This window comes from Limulus polyphemus, unplaced genomic scaffold (assembly GCF_000517525.1).
Source record: "Limulus polyphemus unplaced genomic scaffold, Limulus_polyphemus-2.1.2 Scaffold1626, whole genome shotgun sequence".
Lineage (NCBI taxonomy): Eukaryota > Metazoa > Arthropoda > Merostomata > Xiphosura > Limulidae > Limulus > Limulus polyphemus.
This window is the reverse complement of record NW_013667236.1, coordinates 55,168-74,609: the sequence shown is the minus strand read 5'-3', so window position 1 is coordinate 74,609 and position 19,442 is coordinate 55,168. Positions and strand designations below refer to the sequence as shown.

The 19,442-nt window shown below is 33.0% G+C and overlaps 1 protein-coding gene across 1 annotated transcript in view; it reads right to left on the bottom strand.

Moving 5' to 3' along the window:
- The window catches only part of LOC106464356 (protein white-like), a 99,419-nt gene that overhangs the window by 44,239 nt on the left and 35,738 nt on the right, over window positions 1-19,442 (bottom strand). The window contains exons 6-11 of the mRNA XM_022392044.1: window positions 16,460-16,698; window positions 13,411-13,513; window positions 8,359-8,436; window positions 6,200-6,228; window positions 3,691-3,796; window positions 1,656-1,787 (exon numbers count right to left, since the gene is read on the bottom strand). Of these exons, the coding sequence (XP_022247752.1) occupies window positions 1,656-1,787; window positions 3,691-3,796; window positions 6,200-6,228; window positions 8,359-8,436; window positions 13,411-13,513; window positions 16,460-16,698 (687 nt within the window). The remainder of the gene's footprint in view (window positions 1-1,655; window positions 1,788-3,690; window positions 3,797-6,199; window positions 6,229-8,358; window positions 8,437-13,410; window positions 13,514-16,459; window positions 16,699-19,442) is intronic.

Genomic DNA, 19,442 nt, shown 5'->3' with positions numbered 1-19,442 from the left:
ATAAATTTAAATTTATCAGTTAACTCAATTTCAGACCATTTGAAATTCTAATATGTAACAGTTGCGATAAATCTATTATTTTTGAAATTAGAAATCAAGTGACATTGTTTTCAAACCATCGAGTAGTAAGATATTCATTTTACAGTATAACATGTCAAGGATATTACCTTTTTTGGAATTTTTGGCATATAATAATAAGGGAAATTTTTGTGTGAAGTTTTCATTAAAAGGTTCACTGGTTTATGTTTCCAATACAGTAGTTTCATTCCTAAGTTTCATAAGTATAGTTTAATTAATATTTAGTTCAGATAACATTCATAATTTGTAGAAATTTTAATTTATATCAAATGAATTTGGGAGTATTAAAACATAAGAATAATTTTCTATGATTTCCTCTTAACATTATTGATAAAGTCATTAGAAAATACCTGAATAGTTGAATTTTTTCGAATGTGAAGACGACGGTTTACAAAAGAAGTGTACATATTACTTCATCATATATAGCACAATCATTTAGTTAAGAAACAATACAAATGATTAAGTAACATGGTTTATCTACAAGTTCAATTACAACTTATTTTTAAAACCAGTGTGTAGGATTAAGGATTTATTTCGATTTAAAGATAAGATTTCATTATTACATAACTTTAAAGTAGTATATTTGTATGAGCATCCTAGATGTAATTCTAGGCTTAGAGGCTAGAATTACGGTGCATTCAAATCTGAGATCGTAATAAATATTAAGAATAAAACTACATTCTTTAAACATTCATTATTTATCGTCAGAACACAACCATTTGAAGATTACTAGAAGTTTTGTTTGTTTATTGAATTTCACGCAAAGCTACTCAAGAGCTATTTGTGGTAGCTGTCCCTAATTTTGAAGCGATAAATTAGAGCGAAGGCAGCTTTAACATCACCCACCGCCAACTTTTAGGTTACTCTTTACCAGCTAATAGTGAAATTGACTGTAACACTATAACGCCCTCATGACTGGTCAGGTTTGTGAGTGCACGGGTGCATTGTCACGGGATTCAAGCATGTGACTCGCAAATTGTGAGTCAAGCTATGCCAGGCCTATTATTAGAGCTAATGACATGAAACACCTTCGAATTAAAGAGAGTTTACTGATAAGTAGATTAAAACCGGTACTGAATGAAGTAAAGAGAGTTTACTTATAAGTAGGTTAAAACCGGTACTGAATGAAGCAAATAATTCAAGCTTATTTACGTAGATATTCAACTTGAATATTCATTTGGAATTCAGTTTAAAAGAGTGGTCATCGGGTGCCTAACTTCATAATGAACTAAGAGATTACTGGCATTAGTTAATAACAATGAACAAAAGGAGTACTGGCATTATTTCATAACACTGGTTTGCTTTGTCAATGCTTTAATATAAAAAAATTCAGAATATTCCCCAACTGTTTTCTGCATTGCATTAGTATCGATTTTAATTCTAAGGTGGAGTATTCTACTCTGCACGAGCTGAGTTTTGATTTTTCCTCCTTGTTCCATGAGCAATTACTCTTTGAACTACACCTTAACACATTACTGTCCAATATAAATTTCTTATACTAAGTAACCAGGTTTAAAAGTATTAACTACCTTAATGTTTGGAACTCGTACGCTGTTAAAAATAGTTTGTATACTTACACTAGCAGAGCCAAACACAGTGAAGAAGACTAGAGTGTTAATAATGATGAAATGTACTCCGTTAATGTTCTGTATGCTCTCTTGAACCGCCTTCTGTTTCCAGTAGATATAGGACAGTAGTATAGATTGTATCTGTCAAAATAAGACAGGACAGTAGTATAGACCATAAAGTTCACACAATTCATGGGAGTAAGAAACTATAGGAATGAAAATGGAGTACAGATCAAATCCAATCAAACTGAACTTTTAAAAACAGTAGGATGATAGTATTTTATTTCTGTAGTATATTTCATTGTGTTTAAATAGGTAAGGACAGTTTTACATCACGTATATATCCACGTGTTCAAATGTTAGTGCAAGAGGTAAAATAAGTAAATACAGAATGATAACTCATAGAGTATGGTCAACCTAGTAAATACAGGATGGTAACTGTTGGAATATGGACAAACTAGTAAATACAGGATGATAACTGCTAGAATATGGTCAAACTAGTAAATACAGGATGATAACTCTTGGAGTATGGTCAATCTAGTAAATACAAGATGATAACTGTTGGAATATGGTCAACCTAGTAAATACAGAATGATAACTGTTGTGTGGTCAACCTAGTAAATACAGGATGATAACTCTTAGAGTATGGTCAATCTAGTAAATACAGGATGATAACTGTTAGAATATGGACAAACTAGTAAATACAGGATGATAACTCTTAGAGTATGGTCAACCTAGTAAATACAGGATGGTAACTGTTGGAATATGGACAAACTAGTAAATACAGGATGATAACTGCTAGAATATGGTCAACCTAGTAAATACAGGATGATAACTCTTAGAGTATGGTCAACCTAGTAAATACAGGATGATAACTGTTGTGTGGTCAACCTAGTAAATACAGGATGATAACTCTTAGAGTATGGTCAACCTAGTAAATACAGGATGATAACTGTTAGAATATAGACAAACTAGTAAATACAGGATGATAACTGTTGTGTGGTCAATCTAGTAAATACAGGATGATAACTGTTGTGTGGTCAACCTAGTAAATACAGGATGATAACTCTTAGAGTATGGTCAACCTAGTAAATACAGGATGATAACTGTTAGAATATAGACAAACTAGTAAATACAGGATGATAACTGTTGTGTGGTCAACCTAGTAAATACAGAATGATAACTGTTGTGTGGTCAACCTAGTAAATACAGGATGATAACTCTTAGAGTATGGTCAACCTAGTAAATACAGGATGATAACTGTTGTATGGACAAACTAGTAAATACAGGATGATAAATGTTGTATGGTCAAACTAGTAAATACAGGATGATAACTGTTGTATGGTCAAACTAGTAAATGCAGGATGAACAGAGCTCTGTTTCGTGTTTTACTGACATCAATCTAGTAATGGTATATTTGTTTGTTTATTGTTAAGCTCACAACTGTGCAATGATCTAACTGTGTTGTTCCCAAAACGAGTATTAAAAATGTTTTTAGCGTTATAATCCCTCCTCCCCCGGAGGGACAGCGGCAAGTCTTCGGATTTATAACGCTAAAATCAGGGATTCGACGACTCTCCTCGGTAGATACAGCAGATAACCCGATGTGGCTTTGCTATAACAAAACATACACACGCGCGTTATACGCCCTCAGACGTACAGCCGAGGCCAAGAATAATTAAACAACGACCATTATTACACAGTGTCTATTCTACAACTTTCTGTAGTTTTCATGCCATTTATATTATCTTTATTGATATAAAATATGACCTTGTTTACGAGTGAAATCGAGGGCATGTAAACTTGGAATTTGTTACTGTTAATGCGATGTATATGTATACTTCCGCTTCACCCATATGTGAGGTTTCTAGAGCAAGTGAAATTCTTTAAGAGTTCAATCCTTTTTGAGAAACTTATTTTTTTATTTTTTTCTATGAGAACGTTCCTTGATTGGCTAATCCTATGCGATATAAAAGAAACTGCTATATTATATATATATACACACACATCAACGAACATTATGTTTTTCTTATATTTAACTCACCATCACTGTAAGCAGCATTGTTGGGATCAAGACGTCTTCTCTGTATGTTTCCAAAAATGATCGTATTCCCAAAATTTTTAGTTGAGTAAAGAATGGAGCTGGACGACTATAAAAGCAATATATATATATATATGTCGACATCTATACACGTACACAGGGAGGACCATAAGATATATTGAAACTAAAATAACACAATAAATAATTACTGATCATTAAACTGAATGACCACTCAATCTGACGTACATTATCAATCTTCAAAGTGTCCGCCATTGTTAACAACTATGTGTGACATAAAAGTCCTTAAACAAAACTAGTACATATGTGTGTGTGTGTGTATTTATTTATTGGTCCTATAACTTATCCAGTAAACAGTTTACTATGACAAAGCGTTGGAACATAACAATGATGTAGCAAACGAAAAAGTGACTAAACAGTGGGTTAGTTTAACTTGAGCTCACGAAGTAAGATTTAACCCTAATTCATTTAGTCGTTTTTAAGTATATGTATATGATTCTAAATATGCAGTACTATATTTTGGGGGTATATCGCTCCTTTGAAAACATCATCAGAAACAAATATTTAAAATATATCAAACACAATTTAAATTTCAGGTCAACTCTATATTAAACATAACTCAGAATAGATTTTCTGAGCATAATAAATTACTCATTAACGGAGAAATATCTATAGTAGACTTAGCTGATGATACACTTACTGAACATAATAAATTAGTCATTAACGGAGAAATATCTATAGTAGACTTAGCTGATGATACACTTACTGAACATAATAAATTAGTCATTAACGGAGAAATATCTATAGTAGAATAAACCCTCGATACGCTTATTAAGCATACTACATTACTCGTTAACACAGAAATATTTATATTAGACTTAACCCTCGATAGGCTTACTTTACATCCTACATTACTCGTTAACACAGAAATATTTATATTAGACTTAACCCTCGATAGGCTTACTTTACATCCTACATTATGCATGAACACATAAATATCTATATAATTTTCGAAATGTTAAACCGAGATCAAGTACTCTTCCCACAACTCTCACAATTTTCATACAGCTATATGTATGACTGTTGTTTTTACTTATATTTCTAAGTTTGATGTATTAAAAATAAATGTGTATGGAAAGTCAGGTTTCATTGAGTATTGCTATTGGTTTCGTTATTAAATAAAGTTCCATCATAAAATCATTAAACTTAAAAGTTTAATGTTTTCAGATTCTCTGTACAAATACAAAATATGATAATGCCTGAAATAAAACATATATCAACTCACTGATCGATATGTTTTGCGTACATTTGCGTGTCGAAGCTCTTTGGCTAGTGTTTGGGTCTTTAGAAGCTCGTGATAAGAATAAGATTAGGAAACAGATTGTTTAAAGTCACTACATCCCCTGTTACATCCTGTTTGATAATCTTAATTTTCTGAAATTTATGGATAAAAAATAGTGACTCCCAACTTGTATTTAACAATAAACAAAATATAGGATAAATACCCCTAGTCAGAAACTTTGTAGTCAGTGTTAAACATGTTAGTGTTTTTCCCATCTTAATTATTTAACTGTCATGAGCATACATATCGTTTTTAAGTTACTCTTGTAATTACAACTTCTAATGTTTCAATTTTTATCATTTGTCATTTCAAATCTTTTTATAGTGGAAAATTTAAAGAAAAGTTAGAAATAAACATATTATACAACAACAATTGGAGAAGGTTTGCTTATTATGCCATATTTAAGATGTTTTTTGCACAAAATATATTAATTATTCATCTTTCTTTGAAATATTCATGTTTTGTTTTGAGGATGTCGTTTCTAGAGAAATTATATTTAGTTTAATGCTTTTTCAATGGAAGGTCTGAAACAGAATGTTTCGTAAATGAATCTAGACTTTTCAATACTTAAGTTTTTATTTATTTATTTAATTTTCGAATTTTAATCTAAAATTTTCCAATGCTGTACTTTATATTTATATGCGAGTTGAAACCTATTTTTTACAGTTGCAGTTTTGAAAATATTTAAACTCTCAGTTGTCTTTAGTGAAAACAGAAGTATTGGGTGTAAGGTACATACATTAATTTCATTCACAAAACTACAATCTTGATGATTGATAACAAACTTTTCAGACTCAATAGTTTTCAAATACATTTTATAATGCAGAAAATACAGTTGAGTTTTATCTATAATTTTGTTAAAAATACAGCCATGAATACTAGACTAGAAATACATGCACAAACTTACAATGCGTTGGAAGAAATAATACAGCCACGAATACTAGACTAGAAATACATGCACAAACTTACAATGCGTTGGAGAAATAATACAGCCACGAATACTAGACTAGAAATACATGCACAAACTTACAATGCGTTGGAGAAATAATACAGCCACGAATACTAGACTAGAAATACATGCACAAACTTACAATGCGTTGGAGAAATAATACAGCCACGAATACTAGACTAGAAATACATGCACAAACTTACAATGCGTTGGAGAAATGATTGTTGACAATCTGAAAGATAGAGATAATTATCATATTTAATATTTTCTCGTTTATCATACGTCTAAAACAATATATATTATATTATATATCATTTTCGTGCATATTATGCGACTTCAGCATACTACGTGGTGATAATAAATAAGAGATATTTAGGAAGACGGGGGTTTCATATGATGGTTACGAGTAAGATGCGATTGTTTAATTTCAATGGTTGTGGCATGATTTTCTGGATAGATAACTGTAACATAGCTATAAACCTGTAACTGTGAGTTACTGAAACAATATTGAAGATGCTCTCCTCTATCACGCCAAACTCCACATTGTTTGTCCAGTTACGACTCTAATCAGGAGATTCCAATTCTTCCACACCCAACATTTGATCCGGACCTAGCACCCTCTCTTTCCTAACTTTTTTTTGGTCATCTCAAGAACAGTCTGCAAGAACAGATAGTCTTAAAGCAGCTGTAGGACTTATCGAACTGATGGGTAAGGATACAGTAAATATATCGTGCTTAACAGAAGTTATACTGATAAGCTATCCATATTCTCAGTACCAGTACTGTGAGTGAATTAGTTATATTCTGATATGTTTCATTCCGAGCATCTCTCGTACATCGCACCTTAGTGTAACAGCAGCGGTGGTTATCAGTATTATTAAATACATATTTAGTACATTATTTGAAAGTTCTTAATATTCCTTAATGTGAACCACACCCACGTTTGTATTTGAACCTACTGATGAGTTGTACATCGAACTCCTACACCTTAACGTGATTATTTGAACTCCTTGATGACTTGTAGATAAAGAGAGATTGTAGGGTTGTAGCGGGGTGTTCATTTTAGACTGTTAAAAACTGATTCCTTCAACTTATTCAGTAAATGTCAATGAACGTTGAACTCTTACAATCCAAATGGTTTATACATGAATGAACTGATATGATTCAGTAAACATCCTCGCCGAGCCACCTTTCTCTCTTTTTCTTTTTAACATTTTTAAGAACTTATATTAAAAATATTCAAGATTAGGACAGAAGCGAGCTCATAAACAAGGCAAAAATCATAGCAGCAGCTGTTTTCTATAAAGTAACAAATATATATATGTAGTAATTATTACTCAGATTGTTATTTCAATCATTCTTAATGTATCAGGCGTCCATATGCAATAAAAAACCAAAAACTATGCTTTTTCTGATTAAATGCAGATATGGCCTAAAGGTACTTTGCGGGTTTTACGGCATAACCAGGTTTCATTAACCCGGACCCCTTGCCAGTTGCCCCAGCCACCCCTGTTAGCGGGCCTGACTGAATAAAACTCGTCTGTCACAACACGTTTGTAATTCAACTCACTGAATGTAAATCAGCGTTGTACATCTCAACACGTTTATTCAGTAGCCGTTCACGAGAGTTAAACTTCTATACTCTGACGGGCCTTTCCTTTAGCCCATTCTATATCAGTAAAACTTCTATACTCTGACGGGCCTTTCCTTTAGCCCATTCTATATCAGTAAAACTTCTATACTCTGACGGGCCTTTCCTTTAGCCCATTCTATATCAGTAAAACTTATGTACTCTGACGGGCCTTTCCTTTAGCCCATTCTATATCAGTAAAACTTCTATACTCTGACGAGCCTTTCCTTTAGCCCATTCTATATCAATAAAGTGGGCTAAAGGAAAGGCCCGTCAGAGTACATAAGTTTTACTGATATAGAATGGGCTAAAGGAAAGGCCCGTCAGAGTACATAAGTTTTACTGATATAGAATGGGCTAAAGGAAAGGCCCGTCAGAGTACATAAGTTTTATATCAGTAAAACTTATGTACTCTAACACGTTTATCTAAAGTAACTGAAGAGTTGTATAATTATCTGGGAATAGTTGTTGATTTGAATCAAACTGATTTAATCCACCACGTTTTTGCGTGTATTGTTTGAACATTTGTGAGGACTAAAAAGATGTTCTATTGAGCTTTTGGAATACTTCTAATGAGAATCAAATGAGTGTATCTCAGTCATAAGTTTGTATATACAGAGAAAGAATCAAAGTTAGAAGTTAAATGAAATGTCTAGTCTTATTTTACTTTTAAAGCTGAAATTGAAACCTCTATTGATAATATGGAACAAATAGTGACAAAATTTATCTTACCTGTGTTCTATCCGTTCTACTATTACCCTGTTGTAATGTTTTACTTGTAATAGTATTTTCCCAAGCGTCACAAATCCTCTGTAAATAGTTATTATATATATATATGGAAATGGCGATAATATCTGTTTATGATCGTTTATGACAAAATTATATAATACTGCTTCACATTAAAATTTTCATACCTGATTTAGCTCCTTTAAAATAGATGTTTTATAGGCTGTGTTAATATCAAATACCAGTCTGAAATTATTTTTCCTTATTAAATAAACTTTAATTATATATTAATTTTCATAAATATTCGTGCATAAACTTTTAGTTTTTCAACTTAAAATATTTTGTACTTAAACAAATTTAATAATTGTCTGTTAAGTCAAACACGTTCTTATATTTGGTGTAAAATATTGTTGGCAAATATTTGCCAGTTGTTATTCCAAAACCATTAATGAGCAATGTTAAATTTATTTGAGAAAAAAAACCGGATAGAACATTAAGAATTAAGGCACATGACGTGGTATACTACGTTTAGTTTGAGAGTGTATGGATTTAGGGATATAAGACATTAATTCTTAGAATGTTCACGTTAACCTCAAGCTACCAACACCTCTCTATATCTTTACTGCATACCTTATACGAGTGTCTAAAGTAAATCCATGAAATTGGCCCCAAATGTTTCCTGTGGAATTGAGATCTGCAGAAAATGATGGCTAATCCATTCTTGTTCACGGTTGGCAATGACGATATATGAATTTAAGGAGGAATATTATCGTCAATCAAACTAAAATAAAGTCCAATGGCCTGAAAACAGGGTTTCTTATCTATAAGACACCGCATTTGGAACAAGTTCATAAAGGCGTGAGACCATTATCATTGGAACATGTTGCTTCCCAAATCTCTAGTTATCCATGTTCAATTATGCAGTCGACAAAATGCTCTGCAGAGTTAACGGTGACGGTGATAGATTTCAGGACAACACCTACAGGATTCTAAGCTAACTATACAGAATCTGGAGGATGATACGTTAACTATACAGAAGCTGGTGTGAAGACAGAACCTAGAGAATGCTACGTTACCTGCATATAAGATGTGAAAACAGAACCTTAGGATACTACGCTAACTGTATAGAAGCAAAAGAATAAAGTTTTTTTGTTGGCTATTTGAAAATGCACATGTGTATCTGTTATAATGATCATACTGACCTGTACATCATTAGGAATTACGCGAGAAATGAATGAATGCATTATGGGAACAAGATTTAGGCGATCACTGTTAGGCCTTTCACTGGTACCATTAAACCTACAGTGCTAAACCCCACTATGCACGTATGCTTGCTGGCTACCTAGTACCGAAAGCAGTGGTGTTGATGCGCATACCTTCAAACTCGGATGTGTGACATATCAGTGGGATCTTGTGTAGGTCCCTCGTTCACAGTTCGATGTGTTCTGTTCAGACCAAAACTAACATCAATGTGCAACCGGTTGGTTGAGTAAATGACAGGTTTTTCTTTGAGCTAAAACAAACGTTTTGTTTGGTGTGTATAAAACTGTAAATATATCAATCTTTATTTGGTTATAGAGAGTGAGAAGATTTGGAAAAGAATGTCTTCGGAGCTTACAAACACTGTCGCCAGGTTTAATGGTACCGGTGAAAGGCCTAACAATGATAGTTGTTATAGGGCTTGTTGAACGCCTCAAAGATGCCGGCTCAGAGAAGGGGGGGGGGGAAGTCGCCAGGTAAGTTGAGTTCAAAGAATGCCACCTGAGGGTTTATTGGTGTATTTTGGAGTTTTGATAACAAATGTTTCAGTATAAGTGATACTTGTTAAGTCTGTGATTTTACTTCTACATATTAATGGTAACATGTTGGACTATGATGAGACATGGGTTAACTATAAGAAAATATAAATGGAGACCTATATTAGTTGTTCAAACATATTTGTTAGAAACTGATATTCATGGGTTGTAATCTATCTTAAAAGACTAAGCTAGACATGTATAAGTCAATATTTTATAAACTAAGATATTTACATAAATAGTATATTAATTTATATTGAAATTTTATTAACAAATGTTTCAGTCTGTGTGATACTTGTTAAGCCTCAGATTTTATTTACATATATTAATATCTCATATATTAATATATTGAGCTATGAGTTCAATATAAGAAAATCGCAGAATATTGATTTGTAGCTGATGATTAATATATTCGATGGTCTTTCTATAAAGATAAGTGAAAGCATCACATGTTACTGTAACATTTTTTCTAAAATTATGTGAGGAAATATCGGTTTTGAAATAGTTGATAAATTAGTTTTTTGACCCTACTAACTGAAATATTACATATTTATTTGAGTTGAATCATTTATTCATATATTTTAAGTATGGCAGTACTTAATAGTGAGGATCGACAAGGTTTTGTTTTGATTTTTGCGCAAAGCTACACGAGGGCTATCTACACTAGCCATCCCTAATTTAGCAGTGAAAGACTAGAGAGAAGACAGCTAGTCATCACCACCCACCGCCAACTCTTAAGCTACTCTTTTACCTACGAATAGTGGGATTGACCGTCACATTATAACGCCCCCACGGCTGAAAGGGCGAGCATGTTTGGTGGGATGGTGATTCGAACCCTAACCACCTGGCCATGCCGGGCCTTTTTATGTAGTGACATGTCTTTAGTAAGATGTATTAAAATGTCTCGTGATAAATTCAGTGTTTGTTTTCACATAATGTTTCACAAATGAAAAATATAATCTCTAACTGACATAGTAATATGAACAAAATGTACAAAAGTTAATCCAATATTTTATAAGCTAAGATATTTATAGTATACTAGTTATCATGAAGTTTTGTTGATAAATATTTCAGTATGCTTGTCATGTCTGTGATTTTACATTGTTGTTGTAATGATAAACAGTAAATATGTTGGATTTATAAAACAGGAAAGAATAATCACTTGATTTATAATTAAAGGTCCTTTTAAGATTATGATTATCAACTCTTTTTCAGTTATAAAGTACATTCATTTGTGAAAAATGATGCTTTGGTGAACTATCAAGATTAAATGTTAAAGTGTAATAGAATTTCTGATTTGTCAACAAGTATTGAATATACAGTTATCCCTTGTCATTCACAGTTTTACAATGTAAGTTTTCCTCCACCTGCTTCCACTGCCACTATTACCTCGCCTGCCAGCCCTGCCTCCTCATCTGCAAGCTGTCCAGATGACCCCCAGGGGAATATTAATTTACTATACCAAAAACATCATTATCATTACCTTCATTGTCGTCATCAATTTTATCATTTTCAACGTCACCATCACACCATCGCTGTCTTCTACATCATCATTATTAAAGGCAAGTTAAGTAAAAGGATTTTAGTTTAAGATACATTTATTTCACATTACTATTATATATTTCTCTACTTGTTGTTTTAGTGTATATTACTGTATATTGTTTTTCTTTATAAAATGTGGTTACTGTAAGTACTGTATTTTCGTATGTTGGAAACCTATATGTATCCTCTTTTACTAATGGTATTCGCGGTTTTAGCATTCGCGGCAATTTCTAGAACCTACCCCCCCCCCCTCGAATGGCAAGGAATAACTGTATACGTTTGAATCATTAAAAAGTGACTTATCATTACAAACTAGAAATAATATATTTCACCCAAAAGGTGTATGTCCGTGTGCTATAAAATTTTCTAATTACAGACTTTTCAATGCTATTAACCTTTTATACTGCCAATAAGAGGGGACTGGTTGTTTAACCAGGTGACGACTTCTCCCGCCAATGACCTATTGTATTTCCTAACCTCAAAGTTTATCGAGCCTTTCAGTGATCTTGAAGTTCAAAAACTTAAATATGTGATTGAAGTTGTAGTCTTAGGCGTATTTTCCCACTTCAACATGCCATCAGCTAGGATGTGTCAACAATAAGATTGAAAGAGTAACCTGTGTGTATTGAACTTCGTTTTTCGATATGGTAAGAATATTTATTATCCATCCTATATGCATAAAGTTCCAAACCAGCAAGAAACAAGCTCTAAATGAAGACTTATGAAAATATCCATAGAAAGGTAAGTATAGAAATGGTTACACATAATTATTTATGCAGATCTTTTAAACTTTAACAGAACAAATCAACTTATAAAGCTTAACATGAAATTATTGTATATTAGTTAGATATCTAAATAAGCATCCTTTTCAGGGCGAATAGCTGTTATACAATATATCAATTATAGAAATGAATTAGCAATAAGTGTTTTACATATAAAATGTCAAGAAATGTAAAAAAATACGTCATGCAAATTAAATACAGAAATGAAACTATAATCAATACGTTAAATGTGTAATAAATCGATACTTAAAAACACAATTGACTATACTAACTGTCTTGTTCAATATTTATAAAAATAAAATATTAGGTATAATAAAATCCTTTCATGACAGATAATTGTAAAAGTATGTAAAGTAAATTATTGGCTATGTAAAACACACAATATACCTAGTCTGCCTATAAAACTTTAGTAAGACCATTCACCTAGTAATACATCTATCTATAGAAACTTGGTAACACCATCCACCTATAGAATAATGGTAACACCATCCACCTATAGTAACAGGTCCTCTGGTATCGAACTATAATTACACTCCTCCCTAAGACAGTTGCGCCCTCTGGTGCCACGTTGTGGAACTATGGCTTTATCGTGTTTATCACCCCTCTGGTGCCTATTACATAACAGTTATCTAACCCTCAGGCAGCAACATCATTTGTATATTACATAACAATTATGCAACCCTCAGGTGCCATCCTTTGATTTCCTCTCACCTGGCGACCCTCAATTGCGACGGCATCGTATAGGCACTCAACAGGCCCGATAATTAATAATGACTGCCAATAAATTTCACATTTATTAATAGTTTTCATGATAAACTTTGCTACCTGAAAAAACACTTCTACTAATAATTTATTAATTTCTAACGACCCAGTATGTAATCACAATGCATTAGGAACATTTTTTGTATAGTGATCATATAAGGCATAGAAAAACATACCTTTATACTTTCTCGTTGCTCTATATCTTGCTCAGGAGGTATCCCAAGAACTTTGATGAAGTAGTCTGCAGGGTTGTAGTTTGCAGGGCAAAACATATCTAACCTTTGGATATGAAAAATATTCTCGAGCATTAAATATGAAAATAATATTTCTAAAGCTCAAGGTAATTGGAAAGTACGTAGCATCATTAACAAGCACTAGTAATAAAAGATTTGGAGTACTGAAGTTATGTAACGTGGTTAAAAAGCACTAGTAACACAAAATTTGGAGTACTGAAGATATGTAACATGGTTAATAAGCACTAGTAATACAAGATTTGGAGTACTGAAGATATGTAACATGGTTAATAAGCACTAGTAATACAAGATTTGGTGTACTGAAGATATGTAACATGGTTAATAAGCACTAGTAATACAAGATTTGGAGTACTGAAGATATGTAACATGGTTAATAAGCACTAGTAACACAAAATTTGGAGTACTGAAGATATGTAACATGGTTAATAAGCACTAGTAATACAAGATTTGGAGTACAGAGGATATACAACTCTTTAACAAATACGATGGGTAAAATATTAAGATTGAGTAGGTAAGTGTATCTCATTTACTCTAAACCCATTTAACAAAATGTCTTATCAAGGAACGTCATTTCAGTACTCTATCACCCAATCTTGAAAGACCCCCCCCCCCCATCTCCCCAAGTAAATGGAGCTATTAGACTAACAATATTGCATAAATACAAGTGTTCATTTAACACTATCATCCTTTATGTAATACTATATCTATCTAAGCTGCAGCCATTCCTCGTTGGATGTAGCTCTCCGTCAGACCAGTCCAATATTTCCTTATTCTTAGCATACTGTTCCATCTGATTCCTGCTTCAGCCACTATATCATCCCTCCATCTTTTCTTTTGCCTTCCCTTAGATCTTTTCTCTGTCCTAGGTTGCCATTTCATTGTTCTTAATGTCCACCTATTATCAGAATACCTTGCTACATGCCCAGCCCATTTCTATTTAGTTCTTAGAATGAACCTTACTGCATTTATTATATTTGTTGTCTTACTTATTATGTCATTTCTCCATTTGTCTTGTAGTGTTATATAAATATTTTTTTCCATAGCTCTTTGTGTGGTTTCTATCTTTTGTTAGTTCTCTTGTTTGGCAGCCATATATTAAGTTTGGTAGTACACAAAGTAATGAGGATATCTTGATCCTATAGAATTTCTTTATACATTCCAAAACATCGCCATGTTGCCTTTATTTTTACTATAATTTCTTCCCTTGTTGTGTTTTTCATTTTGAGGGTTTGTCCTAAATATTTGTACTCTGACACTTTCTCTATTTCTTCATTCTCAATTTTGATGGCATCTGTGTCATGATAGTTGGTCATATATTTGGTTTTTCCCTTATGTATTTTTAATCCTGCTTTCTTGCTACTGGGATTCAAGCTGTTTAATAAGGCTTCCACCTTTTTCGTTGAATTTGTAAAGAGAGTTACATCATCTGCAAACCTTAGATCTGTTAATTCTCACCATCTATTTTTATACCTTCATTCTCTAGTTTAGTTTGTCTGAATATTTTATGGAAAGTTGTTGTAAACAGTTTCGGAGATATTGGATCACCCTGTCTCCCGCCTCTCTATCTTTATCACTGATGATGCCTCTTTATCAAGATGTATTTTTGCTGTTTCTTCTGTGTATATATCTCTTAAGATTTCGATGTACGTTAGATTGACGTTTATTGTGGCTAAAGCATTTAATATTGCGCTGTGTTCTACATAGTCAAATGCTTTTTCATAATCTATAAATCCAACACATAAAGGAAAGTTGTATTTATTTGATTAGTTGCATGTGATTGATCTGTTGTTGAGAAATGTTTCCTACAGCCTGCTTGTTCTCTTGATTGGTGTTCGTCCAAAATTCTTTCCAATCAGATATATATATATAATTTACCAAACCAAAGTGCATATGAGTTCTTTTCCAATATTGGGTGTTTATCTGAATAACCCAGCTTCCTCCTCCACCACTCACGTAGTATTAAGATAAGTACAAATCCTGGGATGAGTGTTTCAGATCACCCATCACAATAAACGGTTTCAATAAGCGATTTGGTTAAGGCACTAATCCACAGTGAATATGAGTGTTTCAGGGTTTCTACCCCGATCAACATTTTTTAACAAGTTTTATTAGTGAAGCGATTATGCCATCTCATTGTGAGAGACTGGTTTAGTAAATAGCTGGAGATGAACCTTAAACCCGATTACTCACGAGAAACCTTAGTAAAACGAAAACTGGGTAAGAAGGTATTAACTGAAAGAAATTTTGTCCTCTCATTGTTTGATATTAATTTCTAATCAAAATAAGCTCCAAACACAGATAAGAGCTAAAATTAATCCACTAATAAGAATAGTTAATCTAAAATACTCTTCTCACTTATTATAAGAATGCATTGCTTAAGTTTCTTTGTTTTGCTATTAATCATAAAGCTACACAATGGGCTACCTGTGTGTGCTAACCAAGGGTATCAAAACCTGGTATTTGGCATTATAAGCCTTAAGACTTACCGCTGAGCCAATGGGAAGCATTGTTTATGGATAACTCAATAGAAACAATAACATGTTTCACCTTGAAGTCCTGTCCATAGCTTACTATGTTATATGAATGCTGAAGATCTATTCATTCATTTATTATGTGCTAGCTTAGTAGAAACAACGTTAGGCAAACACTGATGATATTTAATATAAGAATGCACCAGGATAAAATGATATTTGAGGTCTAAGGATCCATCTACTCGTTATGTGTTATCAGATTACTTAGGGCTGTTGAGCATGCAAGTCTATCTAAACAGCATCTTAATAGGCCACCTCTCTAGGGAGAATACTATTTCAACAACAGTTAAATACTAAAAAACTATTTCAATCTGATCTTCATATATCAGATACGGTTTCACATGTTCCAAAGTTACGTGTAGTTCTGTTTTTTCTCTGTTACCAATATCGAATACATTTGAGCCTTAGGTTATGATTTACCAGTATGAAAAGTTACATACGAGTTGAAAAAGTCCATGACTTGATTAGTATGGCCCATGTAGGCCACTCGTCCATCTGCTAAAAGAAGGATGTCACTAAACATGGCATACACCTCAGAAGAAGGTTGATGGATAGTACATATTATTGTTCTGCCAGCCGCTGCCATCCCTTGCAGGACGCTGATAACATTCTGAGCCATGAAGGAATCGAGTCCAGAAGTGGGTTCATCACACAGTAACAGGGAAGGGTCCATTAACATCTAACATGCAGCAAATAAAATTTATTACTAACAATCTATAATTTGTATTTTTCCATAATTTTATAAAACTGTTTTGAAATGATAAAAAGAAAGTTTGTCATCAAAGAACAATTTCCTGCTATTCATGTTTATCATCTTCAGTGCTGGTGGAGCTAGATCAAAGAAACTAACACATGTTTCAGAAAGATATAAAAATACAATTATTGTTAGATAATCTCTGACATTTTCTCTATCGAGGTTGATAATGATAGCTCTTTAAAAAAATATTTTATTAGTAAGGTATTATAACAAAGCGACCCACATGCCAAATGATGATCACTGATGATTAGTCCATTTTATGCAAGCAGATTACATACTACAGCTGCAATCATTCAAAGCTTTTGAAAGTTTACAGTAAGTTATGAAGTCTAAAACAGCTAAACATACATGTTTAATTATACAAGTTTTAAAAATTATGAATTTTAAAATGAAATAAGGATCCTGCTATAAAAGGTAATGAAACAAGAATTAAAACCACAATTACAAATTTATAAAATTTAATCCTTACTTTAGCCTACAGATAAGGGTATAAAGTTGCCATATATATATATATATATATACATATATACGGATTTTTATAGGAATATCAAAAGCGGTTACCACAGACTAGACAAGTAGGTTTTTCCTGTAGCAAGCAATAGTCTGAGCTGTCTAGGCGCTGGCCCCGCTGACCTGATCAGGTAGGTAAGTAGTAGACGAGAAAATTGCTGTTTTAGAAATTTTTTATTTGTTATGCCAGAAATGTGCGTAATATATCGTAAACAATACTTTGAATGGTCGTTTTTTCGTTTAGGAATTCTATAGGGTGGTTTTTTGGCGCGTGAATTATTTGGAATCCTTGTCGATCCCTACAGTTAAGTACTACCGTACTTAAAATAGGAAGTTGGCAGTGACATCCTGCAGCTATTTTATATATATTTTGGTGGGGGTGGCACAGTCAGAAAACAACGTACTTTTCTTATCAGTAGTGGGCTAATAATAATAACCTGTATAACAGGATAAATTGTAGAATTGTTTCATCTGCGAGATTCGATAACTATTATCCTGTATTATTATGTAATGTGTGATATTAAATGAACTCCGACATTACATACCATGTGAAATTAGCTAAAATCAGCAATAGAAAATTTTGTAAGATTAGCTAATTTGTGAAAATAGACGACCTATGTAATTCTATTACGTTAAATAAGTTAGTGTGTTAAATTATAGTAGTCCCCTAAATGAAATAACATTTGAAATTGTATAACCTTTTGGGTAAAATCAGTTTTAGGGCTGTTTAAAGAGTGTGATCGTATACGGACTTTTACTGCCATTCAGAGAACATCCGTGTGGTGAAACATCACGTTTGTAAGGAATATGGCTTGAAAATAAACCTTTATTAGCAGAGCTTAGGACTTAAATTTCTTCGCGTTATTACTTCTTTTAATAATTAGGTATTCCAACTTCCAGTGGCGTCATGCCTATAAGTCACAGGTAGGCACGGTTCCCCTAAGTACTTTCTATATACTGTTTTAATAATCCTAAACCCATGTATAAACATTTGACAAAATATGTGTCTGTATTGGAAACCAATAAGCTAATCAAAATAACAATGGAAATCTAATAACGCGAAAAGTAAAAGGTACCTCATTTATTATTGTTTGTGGCCCGACATGGCCAGATGGTTAGGGCGCTTGACTCACAATCTGAGGGTCGCAGGTTCGAATCCCCGTCAAACCAAATATACTCGCCCTTTTAGACGTGGGGGCGTTATAATGTGACGGTCATTCCCACTATTCGTTGGTAAAAGAGTAGCCCAAGAGTTGGCGGTGGGTGGTGATGACTAGCTGCCTTCCCTCTAGTCTTACACTGCTAAATTAGGGACGGCTAGCGCAGATAGCCCTCGTGTTGCTTTGCGCGAAATTCAAAAACAAACAAACAAACCAACTGACAGGTATTACAGCTGCGCCATTCAGTTGACGCGAGTCTAGAACTTGGACTCGGTTCAGGAAGCAATAATAAAATTAAATGAAAATAGTTGCAAAAAGGATACAGGTCTGAACATTTTATGTTAAAAAGGTATAATCATCTTTTACAACCTACAGTCATTCTAGAAAGAAGAAAGGGTAATTTAGATTTATTTCGTATTTTTTGTGGTTGGTACAAGGTCAGTCCAATGGATCGTGTCCGTAAAGTGTTAGAGTAGAGAAAATAACATATAAACTATAAAATTTTGCTGGAAAAACTTTTGACATTCATTTAAGAAGTTTCCAAAGTAAAGCAAATGAAATGTGAAAAGTGCAAAATGAAATAAAAGTATTTTCAAACTTAACAAGAAAATCACCTTACACTTAGACAAATCAGAGTCAGACTCTGACCCCATAAATTCACAGACCTTTTTAATGAAAATATTTATTTTAAGAATTTTTTTTTGTACAAAAGATTTTTAATGGTTACTAAAAGCAAGTAAAATATCATGGTGATAAGGGAACTATATTAAAAGTTATAGTATGTATACTTTCATGGTTACATATTGAAAGGTTGGTCAAAATGAACAAGCAGTATACAGGTTAATAAATATATGGCAAGACCTTCACCCTAAAGTGATCGACAGCTAACATATTGTTACGTCTCCGTTCGTTAGTTAATTTTCCGTAAATTCTTTCCGACTAAACTTTAGCGACACAAATCCTTTCTTAAATAAAACTGGGTTATTATTTCCGAAT